The 26424-nt window shown below is 35.9% G+C and overlaps 3 protein-coding genes across 4 annotated transcripts in view; 1 reads left to right on the top strand and 2 right to left on the bottom strand.

Moving 5' to 3' along the window:
* The window catches only part of LOC112058087 (tyrosine-protein kinase-like otk), a 66515-nt gene extending 65055 nt beyond the window's left edge, over window positions 1-1460 (bottom strand). For both annotated transcript variants that reach the window (XM_024098764.2, XM_052886722.1), the window contains exon 1: window positions 1232-1460. In XM_024098764.2, the coding sequence (XP_023954532.1) occupies window positions 1232-1274 (43 nt within the window). In that variant the 5' untranslated portion in view covers window positions 1275-1460. The remainder of the gene's footprint in view (window positions 1-1231) is intronic.
* An 851-nt stretch (window positions 1461-2311) lies between these two features.
* Window positions 2312-3758, bottom strand: LOC112058117 (probable deoxyhypusine synthase). The gene has a single exon (XM_024098807.2). It carries the CDS (start codon window positions 3566-3568, stop codon window positions 2453-2455), a length of 1116 nt encoding a protein of 371 aa, XP_023954575.1. The 5' UTR covers window positions 3569-3758; the 3' UTR covers window positions 2312-2452.
* Window positions 3759-4515: 757 nt separating this feature from the next.
* LOC112058127 (CCAAT/enhancer-binding protein zeta) lies at window positions 4516-26315 on the top strand. The gene is made up of 21 exons (XM_052886714.1): window positions 4516-4787; window positions 5443-5554; window positions 6148-6248; window positions 6603-6690; window positions 6975-7148; window positions 7603-7712; window positions 10400-10545; window positions 11158-11293; window positions 12348-12553; window positions 13144-13291; window positions 16689-16811; window positions 17326-17509; window positions 18381-18571; window positions 19756-19891; window positions 21017-21193; window positions 22299-22383; window positions 23022-23143; window positions 23789-23932; window positions 24044-24112; window positions 25392-25475; window positions 25918-26315. The coding sequence occupies exons 1-21, from the start codon at window positions 4629-4631 to the stop codon at window positions 26244-26246; spliced, it is 3024 nt and encodes a 1007-aa protein (XP_052742674.1). The 5' UTR covers window positions 4516-4628; the 3' UTR covers window positions 26247-26315.
* The last annotated feature ends 109 nt before the right edge of the window (window positions 26316-26424 follow it).

Raw genomic sequence — 26424 nt, 5'->3', positions numbered from 1 at the left:
CAGCAATTGCACCATGATCTTGAAATGAGATCAATCAAAAATTAAATAAGACATTCTTTATCAGGCTACAGGAAGAGATTGGAAAACCATCAATATATTAGCATCATGAATGACTAATGAAAACTTAATGAAGAATGACTGTCTGACAGTCCTCTGTGCAAAGGACTATGCACAGAGGACTGATGGAGGAAGAAATACTGATACATGTTATGCTTAGATGCAGAGCTGTATCTGAACAACACACAGGACACATTGGGTCCACAGCAACTCTCCATAAGGCGTTCAGCGACCTGGGAGGCCTGCTATAATTCTGAAGTGCTCGGTTGGCTGGAGTAACTCCAGTGGGGACCAGCACCAAGTGGACTGATGTACAACGACCAACCTTTAGTGGCCAAATGCGGAAAAAGCCCAGAAAAGAAGAAGAATGACTCTATCTGCGGTGTACACTGCTGAAGTCCCATTACGGAGATAGCACTTACACAACCAGAGAAAAATGATAATGACTCTAAATTCAAGAGATTATAAAAAAGCTCCTGAACTTTAGTAATCAAAAGGGAATAAATTAGAGCTTGTCACAAGAAATAATTACCATCAGAAAACCAGCAGGCCTATTCTCTATTTTGGTCTTAATTATCAACCTTAGTTGTACCATCAATACTCAGGAAAGAGGAGGGTATGTTACTATTCAAAAAATCGCATCATTGAGTCTAAGCTCACCATAATGAAAATTTAAGAATTCTTGAAATCTCATGGTTAGCAAATTTTATGAGAGTGAAATCTTATAGTTAGCAAATTTTATTATAAAGAAATTCAAAACCACAACTAACTGTTTTTATTTGCAAAAAAACAATGATAGTTTTATTTAACATTGTAGAAGCAATTTAAAAATATTCTTCAAATAAAACCGATTTATAAGAATTATTAATGTTCATGTTTATGTTTATCGTCTAATTATAAACAGACAAAGATTAAATGTTCAGTTCCAATTTGTACCTAAAATAAACTGTAGAAAAAAAAGGAAACAAAACAATCGAATTGGACGCACGTTGGTTCCAAACAAAGTCACCGACACGATCAAACGAAAGCTTAGCCGACAAACAACGCACATCAAAGGATCCCAAAACGTGCAACGAATTACATATCCTAACTAAATACCATTAATATCTGGCAGCAAACACCTATAAATAGCGGGCAAAGGACTAAGGATGCTATGGACAACAGAAATACTTACCGGATAGCGTAAGAAAAACGAAAAACATTAAACGGAACCACATTTTGCTCGCACTGTACTCAATATCCACTTTGAATAATGTTCTTTTTTTAAATATTAACTTTTGAAAACCATCTTTTTATTTACAAGACGCTTGATAGCAGTGTTTTGAACGGAAGCACAAGTAAATAAGTTCGATACGTCTACCACGACGCGACCGACACCGGATAACTGCGAATGCAAAGTTCACTCGACACAACTTGAAAAAGCTTTCAAGAACCGCTTTCATGTATGGCACACAATGACAACTTTTGTTTCAGTAACACACGCACACTACAAATTGCAGACCCAGACAGCGGCTAGCTTCACTGCATATTTGACAGTTCATTCACACCAGTTGCGTTCCGATACACGCAATAGTAATATAACATTTATGTTGTATATAAATAATGTAATCATTGTTTAGTAATTAAAAATTTAGTTTTTATAATGAATATTTTTAATATTGAGCCGTGATAGCTCAATGGACCTCTGCCTTCGATTCTGAGGGTGTAGGTTACGATCCGGTCCGGGACACCAACTGGATGTGTATGCCTCCAACTTTTCAGTCATGTGCATTTTATGGTAATAAATATCACGCATCTCAAACGGTGATGGAAAAACATCGTGAGGTAAACATACCTGGGAATTTTCGTAAAGCTTGAGGTGTGTGAAGTTCATTAGCCTAACCCTTCTCATTCTGAGAGGAGCCTTGTGCTCACCAGTGAGCGGAATATGGGTTCTTAATAATAAAAAATAATTGTATATTAGAGGGTAGTTTGCCTCAATGGAGAATATTTTTAATAAAAGAATGTTAATTTGTCAAAAATCATACACAATTGATGCTAAAAAAATAATAACATTTAAAGTCATCGTCCTACTAATATTTTAATTTTTCAATTTGTCCCCAGGCAAATTACACTTCTAAAATACAATATATAAAATCCTTTTTATTACAATATTTTTATTAAATAAAAAAAACATATATTTGGGTGTAAATAATATCTATCCAGGTATACAAATATAAACATATGGAAGGTATTATGCCAAATAAAACAAATATTTAATTAAAATTAATTATTTATTTTACAATAAAAATCAATGCATGATATTACAAGTCTTAAACTATAATACAATTTGATGTTTTTTGGGGCTTTATATTAAAATACTATCAAATCTGTTGAGATTAAGTAAGTATAATTATTACACATTTTTTTTGCTGCTGAAGTGATACTTAGCAAATGTCTGCGCTACTAACAATGGAAACACTAAAGTTGCATCTGCGTACAACTTGACAGGTGTCGCATTTGGACGTATCTTCCCCCAAGAAACTGCTTCATCAGGCCTTGCACCAGAGTCACTTCCGTCAAACTCACTTGCAGTGTTGACATACACTGCAAAATCTGCTCCATTTCTCATCAAGTTTGCATTATTAATATGATGCTTTATAACACCACCTCCCAATATGATCATACCAGTGTTATTTGCTTTAACAGCCATAGTATTTAGTCGACGCAGGTCCCCTAATATATCAATAATCAGTCCTGGACGTTTGAATGAATGGAAATACATCATATCACCTAGAGAACCATCTGTTAAAGCTGGACTGAATATAGGTATGTTGTTCCTCCAGGCCCAGTAACAAACAGAAGTCTCATCATTAATTTTCTCTCCTAAACGAGCAATTATCTTTGAAGGAGACCAAACAGTGCCATCACTAATTTGTTCGTCTAACATTTCATTCAACAAGGGAGTCACCCATTCTTCAAACAAGCAATAATTATCATTTGGCACTAACAAGTTACCAATGCGATTAATTCCACGCAGTCTCAACATTTTACCACTCAAATTAAATTCACCTACATATGTAGGTGCGAGACATTTAATCAGATCCTCCTCTATACCTCCTGCGGTAGTCACTACACAATCTACAAGTTTGTTTTTAACTAAAAAGCGTATTGTATCTCTGAGCCCAGAGGAAATCATGTTTGAAGTGTAACCTAAGAAAATAGTGCAATTTGTTTTCTTTTTGATGAAAATGTCTTCTTCATAGCAGTCGCTGTTTTCTTCTGTCAACGGAACGGAACGACTTTTGAGCATTTTATTGATTTCTTCCACGGCTCTCCCGAAACTTGTCGCTTGGAAGCCTGATCGAGTATAGCTTTCTAAAATTTTGTTGTAATCCGTACCGTTCTCCCAGTCATAGCCGGACACGATGGGAGTTTCAGCTGGAAGTTCCTGGCTTGGAACTAGAACAGCGTTAACTGCCAAATCTGGAGCGAGAGATTTTTCCTTCGCAACTTTATGATGGACGTCCATTTTGTTGTAATTCACTTGGTATTAATTTATAAACATAATATTATCTTGTGGGTTTTGGTCTGCCTTTCAATCAATCGTTTTTATTGAAATTTATTATAAAAACCACAATAAAAACTTAATTTTTGAAAGACAAGTGTCCACTATAATTGACAGTCTTGTATTTTTTATTTTTTTCCATGAGTATCTACTCACTACTGTCAATGTTAAAATGTCAACGTCAAGTGACATTTATACCTTTTGTTATCAATTTAATTTTGTTCTGAATTTAGTTCCCTGCTTCCCACATCGCCTACGTTCTCAGACTAATTACAAATGGATTAGTATCGCACCCAAATTTAAAAATTATCGTTATTATTCGAGGGGGACGAGGTAATGGAATATATGGAACATGGAATATATTTACAAACACACCACTTCGACTCGACAGAATATTCGATATAACTTGATCGATGTTTTGCTGTTCCGGCTGAAGAATCGATTCTTTTGATATATTGTTTTCATTACAAATTTTATATAATTAAGCTTCAAACAAAAAGGAAACGTAATTTTTATCTTTATTTAAAGTAGAGGTTTTTGACTGTTTTTTATGCCTTATAGCTCAAACCAGAACTTTACAATATGGAAACGATTGCGGCAATAAAATGTCAATTCTAGCTTCTATATAAACGAAACAGTTTACAGTTTTTTTCTACAAGCGCATTAGATCGTTGATCTTGACAGAAGGGTCAAACGATGTAGGTCCCTATTTATCTGATGTGAGACGCTTTCCTCTGTTAATTACTCTACGCCTCTAGTCTAGGCTCTATGGATCTTATAATTCTGTGCTCTATGGTATATGATTTGTAGAAGAGTATCTATGTTTGTAGTTGAATGTCAAGCAATTCATTGTCTGTGCTTCATTTGAATTTTGTTTTTGACGGTGATGTGATTTGAATTTTGAATTTTGACGTCTGTGTTGTCAATTTGTCATGCACGTGTTGTTGTTTATATTGTTTGAAATAATATTTTTTGCATGAATTTAATATTATATGTGCCCTGATTAAAGCTATAATATAAAACAATGAAGCATAAAAGATTTGAAGAGAACATACTAGTTGATGAAGCGTATACAAATTACGGGAAAGTTGATAAAAATGCGGATGAAAAAAAAGGTTATGGGATCGCTAAACATTTTGCAGACTCTTTGGAGTATGGAGACAAAAAGAAGTGGTTTCAACAGGTATACATGTAACTGCCTGATAACTTTACAGGAAAAAGCAATTCTATCTTGGCTACCATATTTCCCATGGGTGACATGGTTTATGGAATAATCAATTTTTGTGCCTGTATTTTGTGGTGCTATTGTAGAAGCTCTTACCGTGAATCGTTATAGCCATAATGAGGCTGCCGGCGGCTTAATGATTGCGGCCCAGTGGTACGGTCGAGCGGTGGTACTAGGCGCATGCCGTACGGTTGTCTTCGGTATTGCAGTGACGGTTAGGCAAGGAAAATCTCTCTATCTCTCCCCAATGGGCGGGGCACATAGATCTAAGAGTCGATGGACTTTGGGGTCCCAAAGAGCTAGAATGGTGACCCCCACACTAGAAAGTTCAGTGTTGGTCAACCATCCAGCAGGTGGATTGATGACATCAAGAGAGTCTCAGGGATTCGCTGGATGCAGGCAGGTGGCTCAGTATCTTGATGTTTGGAAGTCCCTACAAAAGGCCTATGTCCTGCAGTGGACGTCCATCAGCGGATATGGTGATGATGAATTAACTTGTCCTGATAAAAGTTGTGAATTTTAACTAGCCTAATCTTGTTCAAAATTGATGTTTATATTTTTAAATCCACTTCAAAGTTTTCTTAATATATAATCAATTTATTTATATGTTTAGCTACCAGAAGAACCATCAGCAGTCAGTAATAGTTTATCATCTGAAAAAGTTGAAGAGCTGAGGCGAGAAGCCAACAGTGCCCTGCATGGAGACACATTGGCTTATGAAACAAGTAAGTCATTGATATACTAAACCCACCTCTTCACAGAACAACTCGTGCCACCTAGTCTCAGCACGAGCTAACACAAACTTACCAAATAATTCTGACAATAGTCAAGTATCGATGCATTTCTCTCAGACTACCGTTTTCTTACGATACATATTTTAATAAATTCATAGCTATTTTTCTGATCATTCTTTTTAACATTGTAGCTAGCAATTGGTTGTAATCATGCCTGACACTCTGCCTGTAGGTTGTAGGGAAAACAAAAGCTGGCAGAGCATTCCATAACTTTGCATTGCAAAGTGGGAACGATGAGCCAAAACACTTAGTATCTTATTAACCACTAGCTGACGCCGCGTGGTTCCCGTTGTTCCCGTAGGAATGAGGGGATAATATATAGCCTATAGCCTTCCTCGATAAATGGGCTATCTAACTCTAAAAGAATTTTTCAAATCGGACCAGTAGTTGCTGAGATTAGCGCGTTTAATCAAACAAACAAACAAACAAACAAACTCTTCAGCTTTATAATATTAGTATAGATAAGATTGTGTTACAGTAGTGGATTCAATTGAGTGATTTAATTTTATATTAATTTATTACAGAAAGTGGTAAAAACAGCTCATCAGACCATCAGTGGGCTAAAACACTGTTGACAAAAGGCACTATAGCAGACAGAGTTGCAGCTGCCACTATACTGATACAGGTATGGTTTTATTTTTTAGTTTCTAGAATAGTTTTTTGAAATCTTTGGTTCTGTAATCTGAGGGCTGCCAGCAAAATGAAAAGGCATGATTCATCTTGCAAATCATAATACATTTTAGTGTTAAAATAAATGAGTAGACGGATAGATGACACTTCTGCAAGTAGTCAAATAATTAGTCTACAGGATATATTTTTTTAAAAAGTTTATTTGCCATATCTTTTAGACATGAACAACATTCCTGTTTCCCTCCAATGGCAAAAAAAAGTTTTAAGAGATTATTGAGTCTCACAATGATGAAGCCTGGCCCCTTAACAGTGGAGTTATTGACGCTTTACGTTATGATTTTTGTTTTAGGATAATCCAATATACAATTTAACAGCACTCAGGAATCTAATAAATGGCGTCAAACCAGCTAAAAAGAAAGATGGGATTGTCATTATTGGTAAGGCTCAAAGATTAATAATAATATAATAATCAACAAGTTTTGTTTTAAAATAATTTGCTTTAGGGGCTTTAAGACATTTGTGGCTGATCACCCATTTAAGGGCCTTCCAATTTTTGTACATATTTATTTACCCATATAAAGATTTAAACTATGATCAATTGGAACATATTGATCACTTTACAACTTTATTTTGGTAATCTCTACAACATTTTCAGATTTGTGATGCATGTAAAATGAAAAACATTTAAGTTTTTTAACATTAATTCAATATTGATTTACAGATGCATTATCAGAGCTTCTTATATCTGAGTTGCTCATACCAGATGCCAAGCTACGTACATTTGAACAGCACCCGCTGGACAAAATAGATGAGATCACATCCGGTAACAAGCAGGCTCGGAGAAACATCCTCAAGCTGTGGTACTATGAGGATCAGCTTAAAGAGCTGTATGGAAGTGAGTTCTGTTACTCTGTTGGCACTAAACTATGTGTAACTTTGGCTGGTGGGAGACTTCGGCGGCTAGTTACCACACTACCGACAAAGACGTACCGCCAAGCGATTTCGCGTTCCAATACGATGTTGTGTAGAAACTCCTAACAAGTTAGTCTGCTTCCATCTTTGATTGCATCATCACTTACCATCAGGTGAGATTGTAATCAAGGGCTAACTTGTAAAGACTAAAAAAAAAAACTTTAAAGTTTTTGTAAATAACAAACAGCTAAGACAGTGCTTTATAAGACTAGTTGCAAATTTCAGTCAAATGGCTTCATCCACTGCAAAAAAGAGGAACAAACACACAAACGCACATATGCACACTTACATACATACTGTCGCCTTTATAATATTAGTGTGATAGTGATAGTATGGCATAGACAACTGTTATAATTAAAAAACAATGTATATTACAGCATATGTGGAGGCATTAAATAAGTTTGCACATGACTCGGTGGATGCCAACAAGGAGAAGTCTGTAAGTGCTATGTCCTACCTCTTGATGCATCATCCTGAAAGGGAAAAGGTATTTATTCGAATTTTTATATTTACTAAATTTAGAATTTTAACTAAAATCCACTATACTTTGTGAGGAATTTTGGTAAGAGTTAGGTGAGAGTAGGTGAGTTTAGATATATTTAATTTTGGTGTTTGGTGTTCTTTACAGTATATTTATATGTATGGATTTGTTGGTGATATGCATACAGACACATTCTTTGGTCCTTCTTACAACTTAGCTATTTGGTGGATTTAACATAATATACTGAATGTGCAGTGTCAATAGATTTGTTTCAATTATGTCATTTCCCTGATTTTTCATAGCTTTTAGAAATTCATACTTGACATTAATGCAATTCTACCAAACCTATTCTCCAGCCAGAGTGAAAATACTATAATATTCTTATCTATTAACATCCTACGAGACAAATATCTTAATATTCCATGGATTCACCAAGTTTGGATGTTTATTTGGATGTTTGTTACTCTTTAACGCCGTAACTACTGAACGAATTTAGCTGAAATTGAGAATGGAAATAGATTTTACTCTGGATTAACACATATCGTCCCTTAGCTTACAACACCGCTCAAGTCATTTTTACAAACTTTACAGGAGACGTAAAAAACTGTATATTTTAAAAAATCTCTGGTTTTTTTCTAGTTCTACTTAATACATTCTTTAGTTACCGGTTAAGAAATAATTATTTATACTTATTTTAACGATTTACTTTATTTTAACTTTAATTTTATGACTTGAGCGGTGTTGACTGATATTTTATTAGATTTAGGCGGTGTTGTTTGTGAAAATGTTATGGATTAAGGTATTAAAAGATGATTTGCAAATAAAAGTTTTTATTAAGAAATATTTCAAGAAAATTAACATTCTTTATAACAAAGGCATCTTAACTTAAATCTTAAGAATCACATTGTTGAGATCAATTGCTTAAGGTTATTTTCAGCTTTATGACTGCAACAAACGTCGCATTGATCTTTCTTTGGGTGGAATAGGCTCAGATTGAGTTTCAAAAATAATGTCAGTAATGCGACGGCATCTTTGGAAGATCTGCTAAAAACTTTTCAACATTTGTTGTTGTTTGATGACATGGTCTTAAATTTTTCCTGGAACCTGCGATTACTGGTTGAAGTAGACACACCGGGAGAGGCATAGCACAATCGGTTTTTGTCGACCAATATCTTATAAACCAATCTTTAATTCCAAGAGTGGCCAAGAACATTTTTACAGACTTGGCGACGTACATTATCAATCGTCAAAACGTAAGTTCGACTATCAGTTCTTTTGGATTGGATTCTGGATTTTTTGTAACTTTCTCTAGTACTTTGTTAACGTGAGAAGTTATAAATGATCTTCGCTGCTCCCAGTTCATGTTCTTCCAGAAATTTTCAAACAAATGTTTTCGCTGTTGCTCGTTTATGTTGTCACATGACCTGAGCTTTGACGGCCTCCGTGGCGCAGTGGTATGCGCGGTGGATTTACAAAACGGAGGTCCTGGGTTCGATCCCCGGCTGGGCAGATTGAGATTTTCTTAATTTGTCCAGGTCTGGCTGGTGGGAGGCTTCAGCCGTGGCTAGTTACCACCCTACCGGCAAAGACGTACCGCCAAGCGATTTAGCGTTCCGGTACGATGCCGTGTAGAAACCGAAAGGGGTGTGGATTTTCATCCTCCTCCTAACAAGTTAGCCCGCTTCCATCTTAGACTGCATCATCACTTACCGTCAGGTGAGATTGTAGTCAAGGGCTAACTTGTAAAGAATAAAATAAAAAAAAAGAGTTTGGATTTCTTGCAAAACGCAGAAGTGCACGGTGGTTTTATGTATCTTGCATATGACCACTTTGTTAGTGATGGAGTAGCAGAGACACTGGATTGCTGTATATTGTTTTGGGTTGTTTTAATTACTATATCCGAAATTGGGTCTTGAGTATTCCTAGGGAAAGCTTTGATGTCAATATTTCGTAGCTCTTGTACAACGTTCTCACTTTCTACCGAGATATTGGCTACATTCAATGCAGAAGGCTGAAGATACTCGATGGTTACTGTAGCAAATTCGGGCGGTATATTTTGCAGATCAAAGAAGTCATCACCGACTTTTTCTACAACTTGTAGATTGTGAATGTCAATGTTTTCAATATTAATCATAATTAGTAATAATAGTCTATGTTCTGGTCAAATATTGTGTTTACATTATCCTGGCTACTTATAATACTTTTTATGGACTCCCCAAAGTTTTGATTATTTATTGGTGTTGCAATAGTTTCATATTTAGTAAGAGAATTGCATACTTTGGTGTCAGAAGAACTAGTGTTATCTTTTTTATTCAAAATCTAAAATAAATAATTGGAATTATTGCATTAAAGTATTTTCGCGCGAAAAGTATGACAGACTAACGACTTGTGCGGTGTTACGACGCCAACCGACTTGAGCGCTGTTACTATTTTTTGAATTACGGCTTCTGATTTTCTGAAATCTATTTCATGAGACCAATGGTTCGACGCGCAATGCGCAGCTTCATCCAATGGCATCAAAATGTAAATACCGCCAATTTTCGACTTGAGCGGTGTTGTTAGCTAAGGGACGATATGCTACTTTCCATCCCGGAAAAATCCATGGTTCTCGAGGGATTTGTAAAAAACTAAATTTCAATCGGAAAAAGTCGTGGGCGTCGTCTAGTTTTTAAATAATTTAACTTTTTGTTCAGATGCTGCTAAGTAACATAATAAACAAGTTGGGAGACCCGAGCCAGGCGGTGGCGTCCAAGGTCATCTACCACCTGTGCCAACTGCTCTACAACCACCCCAACATGAAGGCTGTTGTGCTCACCGAGATTGAGAAAATGTTGTTCAGGTGACTATTACAATATTGCAAGACTATAAGTGTATACTATTGTAATAGGTTTCAAGGATCCAAACACCAGACCCTCAAATGTCCAAGTATAATTTTTTTTTTATATCAATGAAGACCCACAATCCTTAATTGTATACTGTCATTTGGATAGCTTTAAGGCAGGCATCCACAGATTCACATCGTTTTCATTCCACACTGCACCACATTCACAGTACAGATTCTATCTGCTGTGAACACAAAAAGTCATTGAATTTTGTATTTGGAACTACTACTACACCGTCGTGTTCCGTGCGCTCTATCTGCCTATTAATATTTAATCTATGTGTGTAATTAAAACTATTTGATGTGATCCATCTGATATGTACGATGCGGATATTGACACGATATTGTCAAAATAGTAGGTACGACTATTAATTAGTCAGTAAAATGATAAGTGCAACTGTCACTAAAATGTTATTTTACTAGAAAAACTAGTCAAAAACTTTCCAGTGTCAAAAATTACTAGTCATTTTTCTGACTGGAATTAATCCTCCGACTATAGTATTACTTTATCAAACGAAATCTGTCTCATAAAGTTGTATTACTACTAAAATTGATCTAAATCGTTTGCAGGTCGAACATTTCGCCCCGCGCGCAGTACTACGGGATATGTTTTCTGAACCAGTTCTACCTCGGCAAGGATGACAGTAGAATAGCTGAGAACTTGATAAGAATATACTTCGCATTCTTTAAGGCTTCTATCAAAAAGGTAAGATTTTTATAACTAGTACTTGAATACAAAATAGGCATTTATAGTTGTACCTACTACAAAATCTATCTATATTTATAAAAAATCTGTAGAGAGGTAAATTCTGTACATGAAATATATTTCCAAAATAACTATCAGGGGGTGATTAGTGATTGATACTGATGCCAAAAATGCAATCAATAAAATTTTCGTCTGTATGTTTGTCTGTTCGTTACAAAAACTACTCGACGGATTTTAACTAAACTTGGTACAATTATTCTTCATACTCCTGGGCAGGTTATAGTATACTTTTCATCACGCTACAATCAATAGGAGGAGAGCAGTGAAGGGAAATGTCGGGAAAACGGGAAAAATTACTCCATTTTTACAGCGGCCAGTTTATTAATATTCGACAATATAATAATCCATACTTGATTATATTATAAACGTGAAAGTGTGTGTGTTTGTTTGTCCGTCTTTCACGGCAAAACTAAGCGTCGAACTGACGTGAATTTTCAAGTGGAGATAGTCGAAAAGATGGAGAGAGACATAGACTACTTTTGTTTCTTTCTAACCCCCTACTTCCCTAAAATGGGTAGTGGAAGTTTAAATGGAGCATTTCACAATTTTCAAGTTAGCAAGCTAAATATTGGTATGCAGACATTAATTTTTTTTTATCCACCACCAATAAAAAGAAGAGGTGGTAAAATTTTATTTATATGGGACTTTTGAAAGTTTTCAAGGCAGGGTAGAGTACAGGTAGGGTATGGGTAGGGTACCTACGGGTAGGGGAGGGGTAGGATAGGAGTAGGATAGGGTCCTTTCTATAGATCGGTTTGAAGGCGGTGCCAGAAAATCTTTAATCTCGTTTTTTTTAATCTCTACAATGTAGCCCTTGACTACAATCTCACCTGTTGGTAAGTGATGATGCAGTCTAAGATGAAAGCGGGCTAACATGTTAGGAGTAGGATGAAATCCACGCCCCTTTCCGTTTCTACACTACATCGTACCATAATGCATCTTTATAGCCAGTTAAATGTTTTTGTTAAAAAGATTTAATTTAATTTGTATACAGGGTGAGATAGACTCTCGTCTAATGTCCGCCATACTGACGGGCGTGAAGCGCGCCTACCCGTTCGCCGACAAAGACCGCCTGGCCGAAGCCGCCAGCCACGTGGACGCCATCCACCGGCTGGTGCACCTGGCGAGCCTCAATGTGGCCATTCACGCGCTGGCCCTGCTGTACCATATCAGCGACGCTAGCAAAGGCACCTCTGATAGGTGAGGTTCTTTTACATATATTACATATATACAGGGTGTTACATAATCACACTAATATTATAAATGCGAAAGTTTGTGTGTATGTATGTTTACTCAATCGATTTGGCTGGAATTTGGAATGGAAATACATTTTACTCTGGATTAACACATAGGATAGATAGATAATTTTTATCCCGGAAAAGTCTATGGTTCCCGTGGGGTTTGTGAAAAACTAGATTCCACGCAGAGGAAGTCGAGGGCGTCTGCTAGATAATGGATAAAACGCAAGTGAGTGAAGATACACCACTTAATTATCTAAAACTAATTTCTATATTAAAAAATAATAACTTTTCAATACAAGAAAACTACCTACCACCCTAGTTGACTTCAACCTACATGTGGCCCCTAGGTGGTGCTCATCATTAACAACCCATATTTGGCTCACTATTGAGCACGAGTCTCCCCTTAGAATGAGAGAGGGTAGAGGGGCACTTGACTAACCAAAATAAAATTTAGCTCTCAAAAGCTTAATTTCTGTTCCTTTCTTCGGTTCTTGTGGACTACGGAACTCTAAAAAAAGGTTTATTTGTATGTATTGATGCTTGTCCTAGATACTACACGGCTCTGTACCGGAAATTGACAAATGCTGAAATATTCAACACCACACATTCCGCATTACTCTTCTCGCTCATTTACAAGTCCGTGAAGCAGGACAGCAACATCCCGCGAGTGACGGCGTTCATAAAGAGATTGTTACAGGTAAGTTTTTACTGTTGTTTCGATTTCAAAAAAAAAATCATTATTTTTTTATTATTGTTATCTCATAACTTCGTCATTTACCTTCTAACCTATAGTCCACAACTTTAGGCTTTTTACACAACAATATCACTACTCAAAAAGGTTCTTTTAGGCGACACTTTTCGTTTCGATTCACATACATTTTATTTTTAATAATAAGCTTTACGGCTCTGGGTTCTAGCCCTTTTGAGCCCGGATTCACATACAATTAATTAATTATCTTGGACTAATTATAGAAGGAAAGGACCTGCCTCGCAAGACGTTACCTCTCTGTCAATCAATCAACGATCTAACGCGTGTATACTTATATCGTATCGATGTTTCATTGTTGTAATCGTTTTCGTCGACTGAAAAAACTCCCTAATCATTCCGGTTTGTGTAGTAAGTAGTTCAATGGCATGAAAAATGGTCAACAACTTCTAATTCACTAAAAGATGACGTGACGTTCGATTTCAGTTTCACCTGATGGTAAGCGATGATGCAATCTAAGATTTTTTTTTTTATTGTTTACAAGTTAGCCCTTGACTACAATCTCACCTGATGGTAAGTGATGATGTAGTCTTAGATGGAAGCGGGCTAACTTGTAAGGAGGAGGATGAAAATCCACACCCCTTTCGGTTACGGCATCGTACCGGAACGCTAAATCGCTCGGCGGTACGTCTTTGCCGGTAGGGTGGTAACTAGCCACGGCCGAAGCCTTCCACCAGCCAGACCTGGTCCAATTAAGAAAACCTCAATCAGCCCAGTCGGGAATCCAACCCAGGACCTCCTTCTTGTAAATCCACCGCGCATACCACTGCGCCACGGAGTTCATCAAAAACATAATTATAATAAATAATAAATTTGTAATAAAAACAATATCTAAAAGAAAAATTGATACTATTCTTCTAACGAACGAACAAACAGCAAAACATCGATCCATTAATTTAATATTCTGTGTACAGATTATATTATTCTTGTTAAATATTTTATTATTTATTTTTGTTACATATTATCGATGACTGAGTTTACCTCGTACCCTTCAAAAAACGACAGACAATTTTGTTGCTGCATTTGGGTGCGATCCATTTCCATTTCTAATTCCTCTATGTTAAATATATAGAGTTTGCACAAAAACAATACAAACGACATAAAAATAACCCAAGCAGACATGAGTCACAAACCATTATGAAAAATAAAGATATTGAGTTTTATGGGTATTAAATGTGCATTTATAAAATTAAATTATAACTTTAATTATTTTATAAATGTCGTATTTTCATATCAAAAGAAGAAAGAAGTTGTAATTAAAACGATGATTTCTTTTATTTTAATGTGAATTTAACCTTTCATTTATTGCAGAATTACCATAGACTATGATAATTTTTTTGATTTTGTATTAATAAGTGAAAGAAGTTTTGACATTTGACAGTTCACACTTCACAGCACAGAACACTACTTTATTTGCTGTCTATGACTAATACTCCTACTTATATATCCGTATTCGTTAATGATTCGTTAACTAAATCCAGTCTGTCGTGCGTATTTTCTTCCCTTGTAATTTTTGTTATTTCGTTTTGTTCTCGTTTCGTTGTTATTGTTAATTATAGTTTATTTGTTGTTTGTTTACTGTTTTTACCCGACTGCAAGAAGGGTTATGTTTTTCGCGCGTATCTTGTATGTATGTATGTATGTAATATTCTTTATTACCTCATATCTTCCAAACCGTTGAACGGATTTACGTAATTCAGATAACGTTAGATTTGTTTTAATAACCCAAGTGTTCTTAGATAGGTGAAATTAGAAAAAAAAAACCAACAAGACGACTGTGAGACGCTATAGAATCGGGGTGAAGTTTTTTTTTGTGAATATTGCAACATGCGAATCAAATTCAAGGGATTTTTGTGAGAATTTCAAAATAGTATATCATGGCCATGTTAAAAAAACTACAATTAGGAAAACGTTATTTATTAATTCTAATATTAATTAAATCTATACATAATACGCGAGGCGGACGACTATAAGGTGCGAGGTTTATGAAGTGTAGTTATAAAACACCTAAAATAGACTAAAAGAAATATATTGATTATAAAAATCGGACAAGTGCGAGTCGGATTCGGCCACCGAGGGTTGCGTAGATTTTTTGAATATTTACTTAATTTCGGTTGGAGTTAGGTATACATTATCGTACTTTGTAACAAACGTAACCAATAAATCCGAAATTCACCATCTATCGTAACTAAAAAGTGTGAAATAAATTAATTAATTAAACAAATATAAAAACCCGGCATAAATGATATAAAAATTGATCAAACTAAAGTCGGGACCTAATAAAAAATGTAGACGAAAATCATTCTATTCAATATAATAGGTCCCGACTGTTTTCTAATTGTTTTCTACACTTCTGGACTGAGCTTTTTTTTTCTTTTCAGTTTTTTTATCATTTATGCAGTCGGGTTTTTTATCAGTTTAATTAATTAATTTTATTTAGTTTAGTACGAAAATTAGTGAACCGGAGCCTGGTACTAGCCGGAGCAGTTATTCCGCGTTGCTATTGTTTCCGTCACCAAAAAAGAAACGTACGAATCAATCACCCTTATCGTCCTCCGAGAAAACCGTTTTGATTAATGTGTTTAAATATGTCGAGGAAACCTTATGCTTGCTTCTACATAATAAAGAAACAAAACTATAAGAGTTCTTTATTGCCTACGGAACCCTTAATATAAGTGAAGCATTATCTGTTTGATAAATAACAGGATATATTATATAGGAATATAGAATTAAAAAAATATTTGTTTATCACAGGAAGTTTTATTTCATGATAATATTCGTAAATAATGATAAAATGTTGAGCACCCCTGAGTCAGCTGTTTTTGTTTGTTTACATAGTTTAAAATACCTACTCAATTTGACTTTAAGTTACCTAGTTTGACAATTATTATATTGGTTTCTGATCTTTGATTTTATTATAAAATAAAGTATTTTTCATTTAATCAGTCGCCTTTTCAATTAGTTTCAGTACTAACATTGTGGTTGGAAAAAGTTCAACTTCTTTGTGGTACCATTTTCCAAGCGATTATCAAGAATTACTAGTATTAATGGATGTTTGAATATAAGTTATTTTTTTTTATATTCTTTACACGTTTGCCCTTGACTACAACCTCAATTCTCACCTGATGGTAAGTGATGATGCAGTCTAAGATGGAAGCGGGCTAACTTGTTAGGAGGAGGATAAAATCATACCCCTTTTCGGTTTCTACACGACATCATACCGGAACGCTAAATCGATTGGCGGTACGTCTTTTTCGGTAGCGTGGAAACTGGCCACGCCCGAAACCTCTCACCAGCCAAAAAAGTTTTCATATAATATTCTTTACAGTTATGCTGTTACATGAATCCTGCACAATCTTGCGGGATGCTGTTCCTGATATCGCAAGTTCTGAAGAGTAGCGAGAAGAAAGACGCGCTCAAACTGGTTTGGAGTAAAAGGGAACTAAAAGAGGTAACATATACATTATACCTTGTATCTATATAAATACACTAGCTGACGCGGTTTCACCCGCGTAGTTCTCGTTCCCGTAGGAGTACGGGGATAATATATAGCCTATAGCCTTCCTCGATAAATGGTCTATATAACACTGAAAGAATTTTTCAAATCGGACCAGTAGTTTCTGAGATCAGCGCGTTTAATCAAACAAACAATCTCTTCAGTTTTATATATTAGTGTAGATATAAATAAAATTGAAATGACTGTCTGTGATTTTAAAATTACAGACAGTCATTTCAATTTTATTTATTTACAGTGCTTTCTCAATTGCTTTTAGTTATTTACACGATACTAAAACACAAATGAAATATCATCTGTTTATCCAGGTTTATCTCCGGAATTCTTGAATATTAAGTCCTTATCGGTCAGACAAAACAATGAAATCAGGGAAAATATGTTTATATATTTAAAATTTTTACTACTGCAGTTAAAGTAAAAGATGAATAATATAATTTTTTTAATATTCCAGGAAATCAAAGAAGACCCAGAAACAGAACAAACTACAGAAGAAATAAAAGACGAAAGTGACAATGTAATGTTAGAAGTAACAGACACAGGAAGTAAAAAAGAAGATAATGAAGAAGAAGAAGAAGTTAAAGTGGAGTCAAAGAAGATTGACCTTCTGCATGGTGATAAGAGAGATCTGCTCATAGGTAGGTATAATAAGGAGCCTATAAGTTGTCAATGATCTACAACTTCTAGTTTAGTATATGAGACCTAATCTAATCTTGTTTTCCTCAAAAAAATTTTGTTTGTGAATTTGGGTGCGATACATTATAAAATCCCATCGGATGTGGTTATTTCGAGATCTAGACCAAACATTCTCCTTTTAAATATTGTACTTACTATTGTAATATTGTACTTTGCAATTGCACGTTGTAGAGTCAACATCTCCTGAGGATGCTCCGGTTTCGGGGTGAAACGTACGTAGAGAGTATTTTGTCGGACCTGGGTGACGTTGTCGCATGGGTTCGCCGAATTTTCGCGGATGATAGCAAAATAAATAAATCATTATATTCTCCTTTTGTCCAAACAAACTAAGCGATTAGTACTTGTAGAGCTTACTGTGCCATGGGAGACTAACATTCCAAAGGACCACAGTATAAAAGTGAATAAATATTATGACCTAACAAATAAAATAACTAAAAATAGCTATGTCGTTAGTCTGTACGCCAAAGTAGGTGCGAGAGGATTACCAGCAAAATCTCTCTATAACTTGCTTAAAGACCTTGGCCTCTCTAGAAGTGCAGCTAGTTCTATATTAGAACGGGTATCCAAAGCTGTTCTAATAAGATCTTACCATATTTGGTTAGGCAGGGAGAACAACACGAGCAGGGGAGTGTTTATCGATCGTCAAGGAATTCCTTAACCCTACATCCTGTAGTCACAAGTTCAGGAATCTGCTCGGAGTTTTTCTCTACCACGCGATGGACCCGGCACCTGCACGGTGTATCCATGGAATGCTATGATATTCGTCTGTCCTTATGTAATTAGTCTGAGTTTTAATCCAATGTTTGTCTTCAGATGATGACGAAGAAGCCTACGTGGACCTGAAGATCGACGAGGAAGGCAACATAAAGCCTAAGAAACGACGTGCAACCGCCGTTACCGGCTGGTACCACGCCAAGGTTAAGCCTGATGAGAAGGCGGACGATGTTGAGGATAAGGAGACTACCACCAACATACAGTTGAAGAAGAGCATAAATATGGATAGAGTTAGTAATTATTTAGTACTAGCGGACGCCCGCGTGGAATTTAATTTTTAACAAATCCCTCGGGAACCATTTTTCCGGGATAAAAAGTATCCTATGTGTTAATTCAGGCTATAATATATCTCAATACCAAATTTCAGCTAATTCGGTTCAGTAGTCGAGGCGTGAAAGAGTAACAAACATTCATATTATCAAAATCATCAGTTTTCGCAAATCTCGGGAAACCATGGATTTTTTCGGGATAATAAGTAGCCTACGTGTTAATCCAGAGTAAAATCTATTTCCATTCCAAATTTTAGCCAAATCGCTTCAGTAGTAGCGGCTTTAAAGAGTAACAAACATCCAAACATCCATACAAACTTTCGCGTTTATGATATTAGTAGAATTTTTCTGTGGCTATTTATGTTCCTGATTCATGTAATCCTAGGATTCAAGTAGTCATAGTTTACAAGCATTTTGAAATGTTCACTATTCATAAAGACTACCACCGGTTTGGAAGGCAGGTTACGCTGAGAAGAGCAGGCAATAAACTCAACAGTTGCTCTTTAAAAAAATATATATTATAATTAAAAAATTTCCATGTGATGATGAAATCTGATCCAATTGTCTCGAAGCATCTGTATCATTAAAGAATTTGTCAATTGTTTAGTAATCTTAACACATTACTTGAACTTGTGCATTGGTATGTTCATAACCATCTTGAGGAAGTTATTATAGAAAAGTACACCGAAAACGCTATGAAATGTCAACAACATATCTTATGACAAGACAGACATATTGTCGAACAATAGTAGAAATTTTTTAAAATACGCTTTTTTTTTATTCTTTACAAGTTAGCCCTTGACTACAATCTCACCTGATGGTAAGTGATGATGCAGTCTAAGATGGAAGCGGGCTAACTTGTTAGGAGGAGGATGTAAATCCACACTCCTTTCGGCTTCTACACGACATCATATCGGAACGCTAAATCGCTTGGCGGTACGTCTTTGCCGGTAGGGTGGTAACTAGCCACGGCCGAAGCCTCCCACCAGCCAGACCTGGACAAATTAAGAAAATCTCAATCTGCCCAGCCGGGGATCGAACCCAGGACCTCCGTTTTGTAAATCCACCGCGCATACCACTGGGCCGTTTCTCATCTCATTGTAACAAATTCCAACTAAATCATTTTTTTTTTTATATATTTGCAGGTGATAACAGAGTACAGTCCGTACGCACGCAACCCTGCGTACTCGGGCGCGCACTGCAGCGCGTACGTGGAGCTGCTGCCGCTGGCCAACCACTTCCACCCCTCCGTCAAGCTTTTCGCCGACAAGCTGATACACGGTGAGTTGTGTCTTAAGACCCCCACAGTCGCACCCCTCCGCTATAACAGGCTACTCGCTTGCTGTACAAAACTAAGAAGATTTTTTGCATATAGGCAGTTTAAATGCCTAGAAACTCTAATCACATTTTTATTTGTGAAAATAATCTCGTAATTGTAATATTTTTATAAAACAAAATTGTATTTTTATCACGTCACCGCAAACGCCAATCGTAAACTGTAACGTCATTCGCTACAGCATCGGTTTGTGATTGGCGCTTGCGGTGACGTGATATAATCACATCACTGCAAACGCCAATCACGCTGTTATTTCTATGAATGACGTCACTTGCTAATGTGTTGTGTTTCGGCGGAAAAAAAATTACGTTGATATTTTTTCATTTATATTAATACTGGTTATATAAAATATAGCTTATAATTAATTAATACTTCCATAATTCAGTTTAAGGCAAGTAGCCTATTGTGGCTGATTTTCTCAAAATCATAAACGCTGTCGCCCATTTTGTGAAGTCACTAACACACACTAAACGTCTACTAATAAAAACTAATTGTTAACTAATAATTTTGTCGTTTGTAAGGGATTTATTTTTGTCAAAACGCTCCGTTTGTAAGTGATTTGTTTTAGTGACGTCATGAATCAGTTGAAACATAGACCATCATGGACGACAGGCGTTTTGGCTCATATTGTCAAAAACTATAATTTTCGCGTAATCACGTATCGAAAAAATATGAAAAAGAAGTTTTTAATCTAGTAGAACGATAATAAGATAATAAAATTTCAAAATCTATTAAAAATCTTTTATCGTAATTAGATGAAAATTTATATAGTATTTGCTTCCTTACATTAAATGTGACATTTTTCAATATATGAACAATAAACATAAACGCATAAATAACAAAGATATTAGAAATTTACGACGTCATTAATTCGTACCATTTTGTATGGGGCGTTTTTCAGGGATCCGCGGCAGCGCAGCAAATCTGACTCTTTAAATTCCTGTAGCTCCGAAAGTAATGATCACAGATACCCTGTTCCTTTTACAAAATTGCTTTGCTATTAGTATACTCTTAATTTATATATAATTAAAAAAACTGTCATCATCCCTATTATGTTCCATTTGCTACAGAACAAATCATCCAATACAGCGGTGACCCGCTCAAAGACTTCGCCGGGATCCGTTTCTTGGACCGATTCGTGTTCAAGAATCCGAAGAAACGTGCAACCGAGCAGGTGGAAGGCGAAGTCAAGAGGGTCAAGGGTTCGCATCCCAAGTTTGCTATACGGAGAAACTATACTGCGAAGGGTGAGATTTGTTTTTTATTTAACCTCAAATTATACTTGCAGGTCAGTGTCGCGCATAAGGGTTTTAAATGGTTTTAACACTATAAAAATTCTGCATATTTTTTTTTTTTTAAAGAAATTTTGCCATATCTTTAATAATATGACCAATATTCCCATTGCCCTCCAACTAGTCGGAAAAGACTGTGCTAGGAGTGGGTACGACAATAGACCAACAGGGTGAGGATCGAACCACCATCCTTCGGTGATGAGTCCGACCGCTCTTACCGTTGAGCTATTGAGGCTATAATGAGGCCCATGAACCTTTTTACCAATATATATCACATATCTCGACGGTCCCTATGTATAAAAGGATATCTCTAAAATGGCAACTCTTTTTTTATTGCATAATTTGTTTTAGGATGTAAATGTACACATGACTTTGTAAAATTTATTTTGAAATATTTCCCAAGCTTCCCAAGATACTAGTCGTATACCAGAACAACTATATCTTTGTCAAAGAATTGGTATTGTATATATACAAATATCTTTATATGTGGTTTTGTATGGTGTACTAAATGCTGTACACAAAAACATCTTAATTCGTTATATACTGCAGTTTATTGTTGTTTTATGTCTATACTAGCGGACGCCCGCGACTTCGTCCGCGTACAATTTAGTTTTTCACAAATCCCTCGGGAACTATGGATAAAATGGAACCGGAATAAAAAGTAGCCTATGTGTTAATCCAGGCTATAATATATCTCAATACCAAATTTCAGCTAATTCAGTTCAGTAGTCGAGGCGTGAAAAAGTAACAAACATTCCTATCATCAAAATCATCAGTTTTCACAAATCTCGGGAAACCATGGATTTTTCCGGGATGAAAGTAGCCTATGTGTTAATCCAGAGTAAAATCTATTTCCGTTCCAAATTTCAGCCAAATCGCTTCAGTAGCTGCAGCGTAAAAGAGGAACAAACATACTTACACACTTACACACAAACTTTCGCCTATATAATATTAGTGTGATAGTATGATGTGATGTGATGATACAGTGTGATAGTGTGATGTGATGTGATAGTGTGATTATTGTATTCTTACAAGATTGTATAATTGTTTATGTTTTTAGGTATCAAAAGTGTGTCAGTGATCTCGTCTACATACTTAAACGAAGACGCCAAGAAGATCCCTGTGGACGAGAAGTTTTTATACGAGTAAGAATCCTATTTTTGTAATAGAGTAATCAAATTTTTTTTTTTTTTTGTAGCATTTATTGACAAAATTAGCACTATTATTGGAAAGTATGGGTTTTATTGAAAAAATATTTCAGTACTAAGTAGACCATTCATTGAGGGATAATTTTAAGGGAGATAACAAATCATTTATCAATAACAACCGATACTCGGCTCACTGTTGAGCACGAGTTTCCTCTCAGAATGAGAAGGGTTAGGCTAATAGTCCACCAAGCTGGCCCGATGTAGATTGGTTGACTTCACACACCCAGAGAATTAAGTAAAATGTAAGGTGTGCAGGTTTCCGATGATAACAAACCATGTTATTTCTGCATCGTTTGAGACACGTGATATTTAATTTCTTAAAATGCACACAACTGAAAAGTTAAAGGTGCATGTTTCGAACTAGATTCGAACCTACGCCCTCCGAGTCGATACTAGACTCAAGGCTCTACTAAACATTATTTAATAAATTTAAATTAAATAACATTATTTTATAAACTTAAATTAATAATTTAATTAATAAGGCCCCATAAATGAAATGACATTTTCCAATATATATCTAACAACTTGTATTTATTTACAATATATTATGATATTTTTATCCCACTTCTGATCAGTTTCCTACAAAAGCGGCGCCATGTGAAAGACTCTGACGACGAGGACAGTGACAACGAGTCGGTCACCAGCGAGGACTTCGAACAGTACCTCGACTCCTTCACCGGCACCAAGGCTACACAAGGTTTGAATTTTTTTTTTTTTTTGAAAGATTTTGAAAAAAAAAAAAAAGTGTGTGTCAGCTCCGACGCACGAATGGAGTTTACTCTTTCAGATCGACTGTCTAAATAGTGTATGTTGCCCCGCAGCATACACTATGTACGTCTCAATACTTACGCCTGAAAAGCAAGGTGCGCAACCGAGGAGCAGCAGGCTGCGGCGTGCGCGCCTGTACATTATAACATTATAAAGAAAAATTTGAAAATTCCGAAAAAAAATATATCTTTGTCACCCTAGGGATTTTTGGAAAACTATTCAAATTAGTTTTAGATAATTTGGTGGTGTATCTACCATTTGTTACCATGTTTTATCCATTAATCACGGGACACCCTGTATATTTGAATCTGCTAGAGTTCTATATTAGAACGGGTATCCAAAGCTGCTCTAATAGGATCTTACCAAATTTGGCTAGGCAGGGAGAACAACACGAACAGAGAACAGGGAGTGTTGATCGATCGTCAAGAAATTTCTTAACCCTACATCCTGTAGTCACAAGTTCAGGACTCTGCTCGGAGTTTTACTCTACCACGCGATGGACTCAGCACCTGCTCGGTGAATCCATGGAATGCTAAGATATTCGTTTCTCTCTCATAGTCATGTATTTTTTCAGAGTCCGACGAGGAACTAGACTACCTGGCAGAAATGGCAGCGACGAAACAGAAACGTCCCAAAGGTGACAAACAGAGTGATGATGAGCTCGGCGATGATGACGGCGATGATGATGATGTGGACGGTGAAAATAGTGCTGATGAAGGTAAGTATTTGTTTGCAGTTTAGTAGTTAGTGGACTACTTAGTGTTAGTAGTTATTAGCATAGATTAGTATACTATAGTATAAAATTATCATTGATTCCATTCGTCCACAGATGGCAGTGACGGCGAACTAAACATATCCGGTGACGAGGACGAACCTGCGCTGTCTGGTGACGAAGATGGTTAGTTCTTAAACAATTATATTTATATTAATTGATTATGAAACACGCATCTCTGCAATGACCTTAGCACTGCCCAGGTTTCCACCGAATCGAAGGCTTTCTCATAATCCACAAACGCTAAGCAAAGTGGCTGGTTATACTCGTGAGTCTTCTGTATAACCTGCCGCAGCGTATGGATGTGGTCTATGGTACTAAAGCCTTTTCGGAAACCGGCTTGTTCGGGAGGCTGGAAGTCGTCAAACCTATTAGCGAGACGATTCGTAATGACTGACTGAGATGGGTCTGTCTCTTTATTTGTACACCATAATAATTAGAGAATAAGCGATACAGAAACATAGGAAGTAGAATACAAAAGGCGGCCTTATCGCTTGGTAGCGATCTCTACCAGGCAACCTTAATCTTAGGAACTCATTTTAAGTTAAGACATTAATCTGATCATTCTCTTCTCTTCATTCGCATCATTCTTATATTTTTTTTAATAAGGAGAAATATTATTTAGACCTACTTCTACTGACTGGCATGTTGGTTCAGGCTATGAGATATTGAGTTTTACTTGCTTTTAAGAAATTTTAAATTTTAATTCTCAGCCGGACATTGGAAAGTCGTTGATGTTTCACCCCCTTGCCCCGAAGAGTACATTAAGCCATTGATCCCCATCATTATCATTCTATTCTATTCTATCTGATAGCCCTTAACCGCCAATTTGCATTGGAGCAGCATTGTGGGTCAAAGCTCCATATCCCCTCTCCTGAATGGAGGAACTGTAGTAGTGACCCGTTAAAATGGGCCTATAACTATGATGTATAGAAAAAGAGAGGTAGATGGGTTATATAAACCACATTCAATGTTTAAAACTGTCACACAAAAATTATTTTAGCGGAGTTGTCAACAACTGAGCTCAGGTTTGCTAATTAACATGCTTTTAACATGCCACTTGCGGTCCGCGTATAACCTATCTACCTTTTTTTTCTTCTAACATCATTGGCTGCTAATGATAAGACCTACTACTATCGACAGGGAACAAGGTACAGTAGATGTAACACACTCACCAATATTGAAGCCTCATACTTGGTGGAGATACTCAACAGCATGTAGTGTGCCCTTGGGCTTATCTAACTCGGTCGAGCTAACTTAAACCTGCCTTCTGAACAGGTGGTCATTAGCCACTAATAGACTGAGCAATCGTATTTGCAATTAATTAATTTTGAGAATTAATGTCAAAATCCCCTTTTTGCCTTTCAATATAATATAAATATAAATATTTTTGTGTTTATTACAGAACTACTACTTGAAGACAGTGACGAGGATGAACAAATAGATGTGCCCTCTAAAAAATCAGCAAAAAATAAAATGAAACTAAAAGGTATTTTTTTTAAACAAATACAGATTTATACCTTCAATTGACAAAACTTAAGACTTAATACACACACATTAAGCAAATATTTAGTCAATATAACGAATATTTGGGGTCACACCCACTGATATTTTATACTAGAGATTCTAGCACATCAAAACTGAGGCAGACAAATGTGCAGAATTGTCTTAATTTCATTTTGTTGAGTTGTGTGTTTAGGAACTGTAAAAATTATATTTACGTAAATATAATGGAGTTAAACACAAAATTAGTTAAATTCGGATCACTTTTTGCAGTAATTTTTTAGGCATATAACACATCTATAGTATTAAATATCATTGGTCACATTCCACATCTTAACTTTTGTAAATTTTGTACCAAATACCTTAGCATAAAATTTTAATATGTTGACTATTTTTTGGTGTTTATTAAAACAAATTTCATTTTACAGGAGGCGACGACTTGGGTTCATTATTCGCTTCAGCTGAAGAATTCTCAACTCTATTAGAAGAGACAGCATCAAACAAAAAACAAGGTTCAAGTCAAGCTGTTTCCAACACAGATAATGCAAGCACAAAACAACTTGCTTGGGAGGATAACAGAGATAGATGGATCAAAGGGTACAACAAAAAAATCCTCGGACACAAAGGAAATAATAAAAAGTTTAAAAAGAAAAACTTCAAAGGAAATCCAAACAAAATGGCGGACAAGAAAAAAGGCGGGAAACGAAAAGGCGGCGATGTTCACAGTGCTGGCGGGAAAAAGAGAAAACATAACTAACTTCGTAATACAATATACAATAATAAGTAACTTTGTAATATAATATGCAAATAAATGTTTATAAATGTGTTTTTTTTCTTTTTATTACAGTATTCTTTGTAAATGTAGAGTATAAAGGTATATGTAATAATTAGTTATTTTTATTTTGCAAAAAAAGCTTATAAGACAAGAACTGCAT

Source organism: Bicyclus anynana, chromosome 18 (genome assembly GCF_947172395.1).
Source record: "Bicyclus anynana chromosome 18, ilBicAnyn1.1, whole genome shotgun sequence".
Taxonomy (NCBI): domain Eukaryota; kingdom Metazoa; phylum Arthropoda; class Insecta; order Lepidoptera; family Nymphalidae; genus Bicyclus; species Bicyclus anynana.
This window is presented reverse-complemented; position numbering and strand designations above follow the sequence as displayed.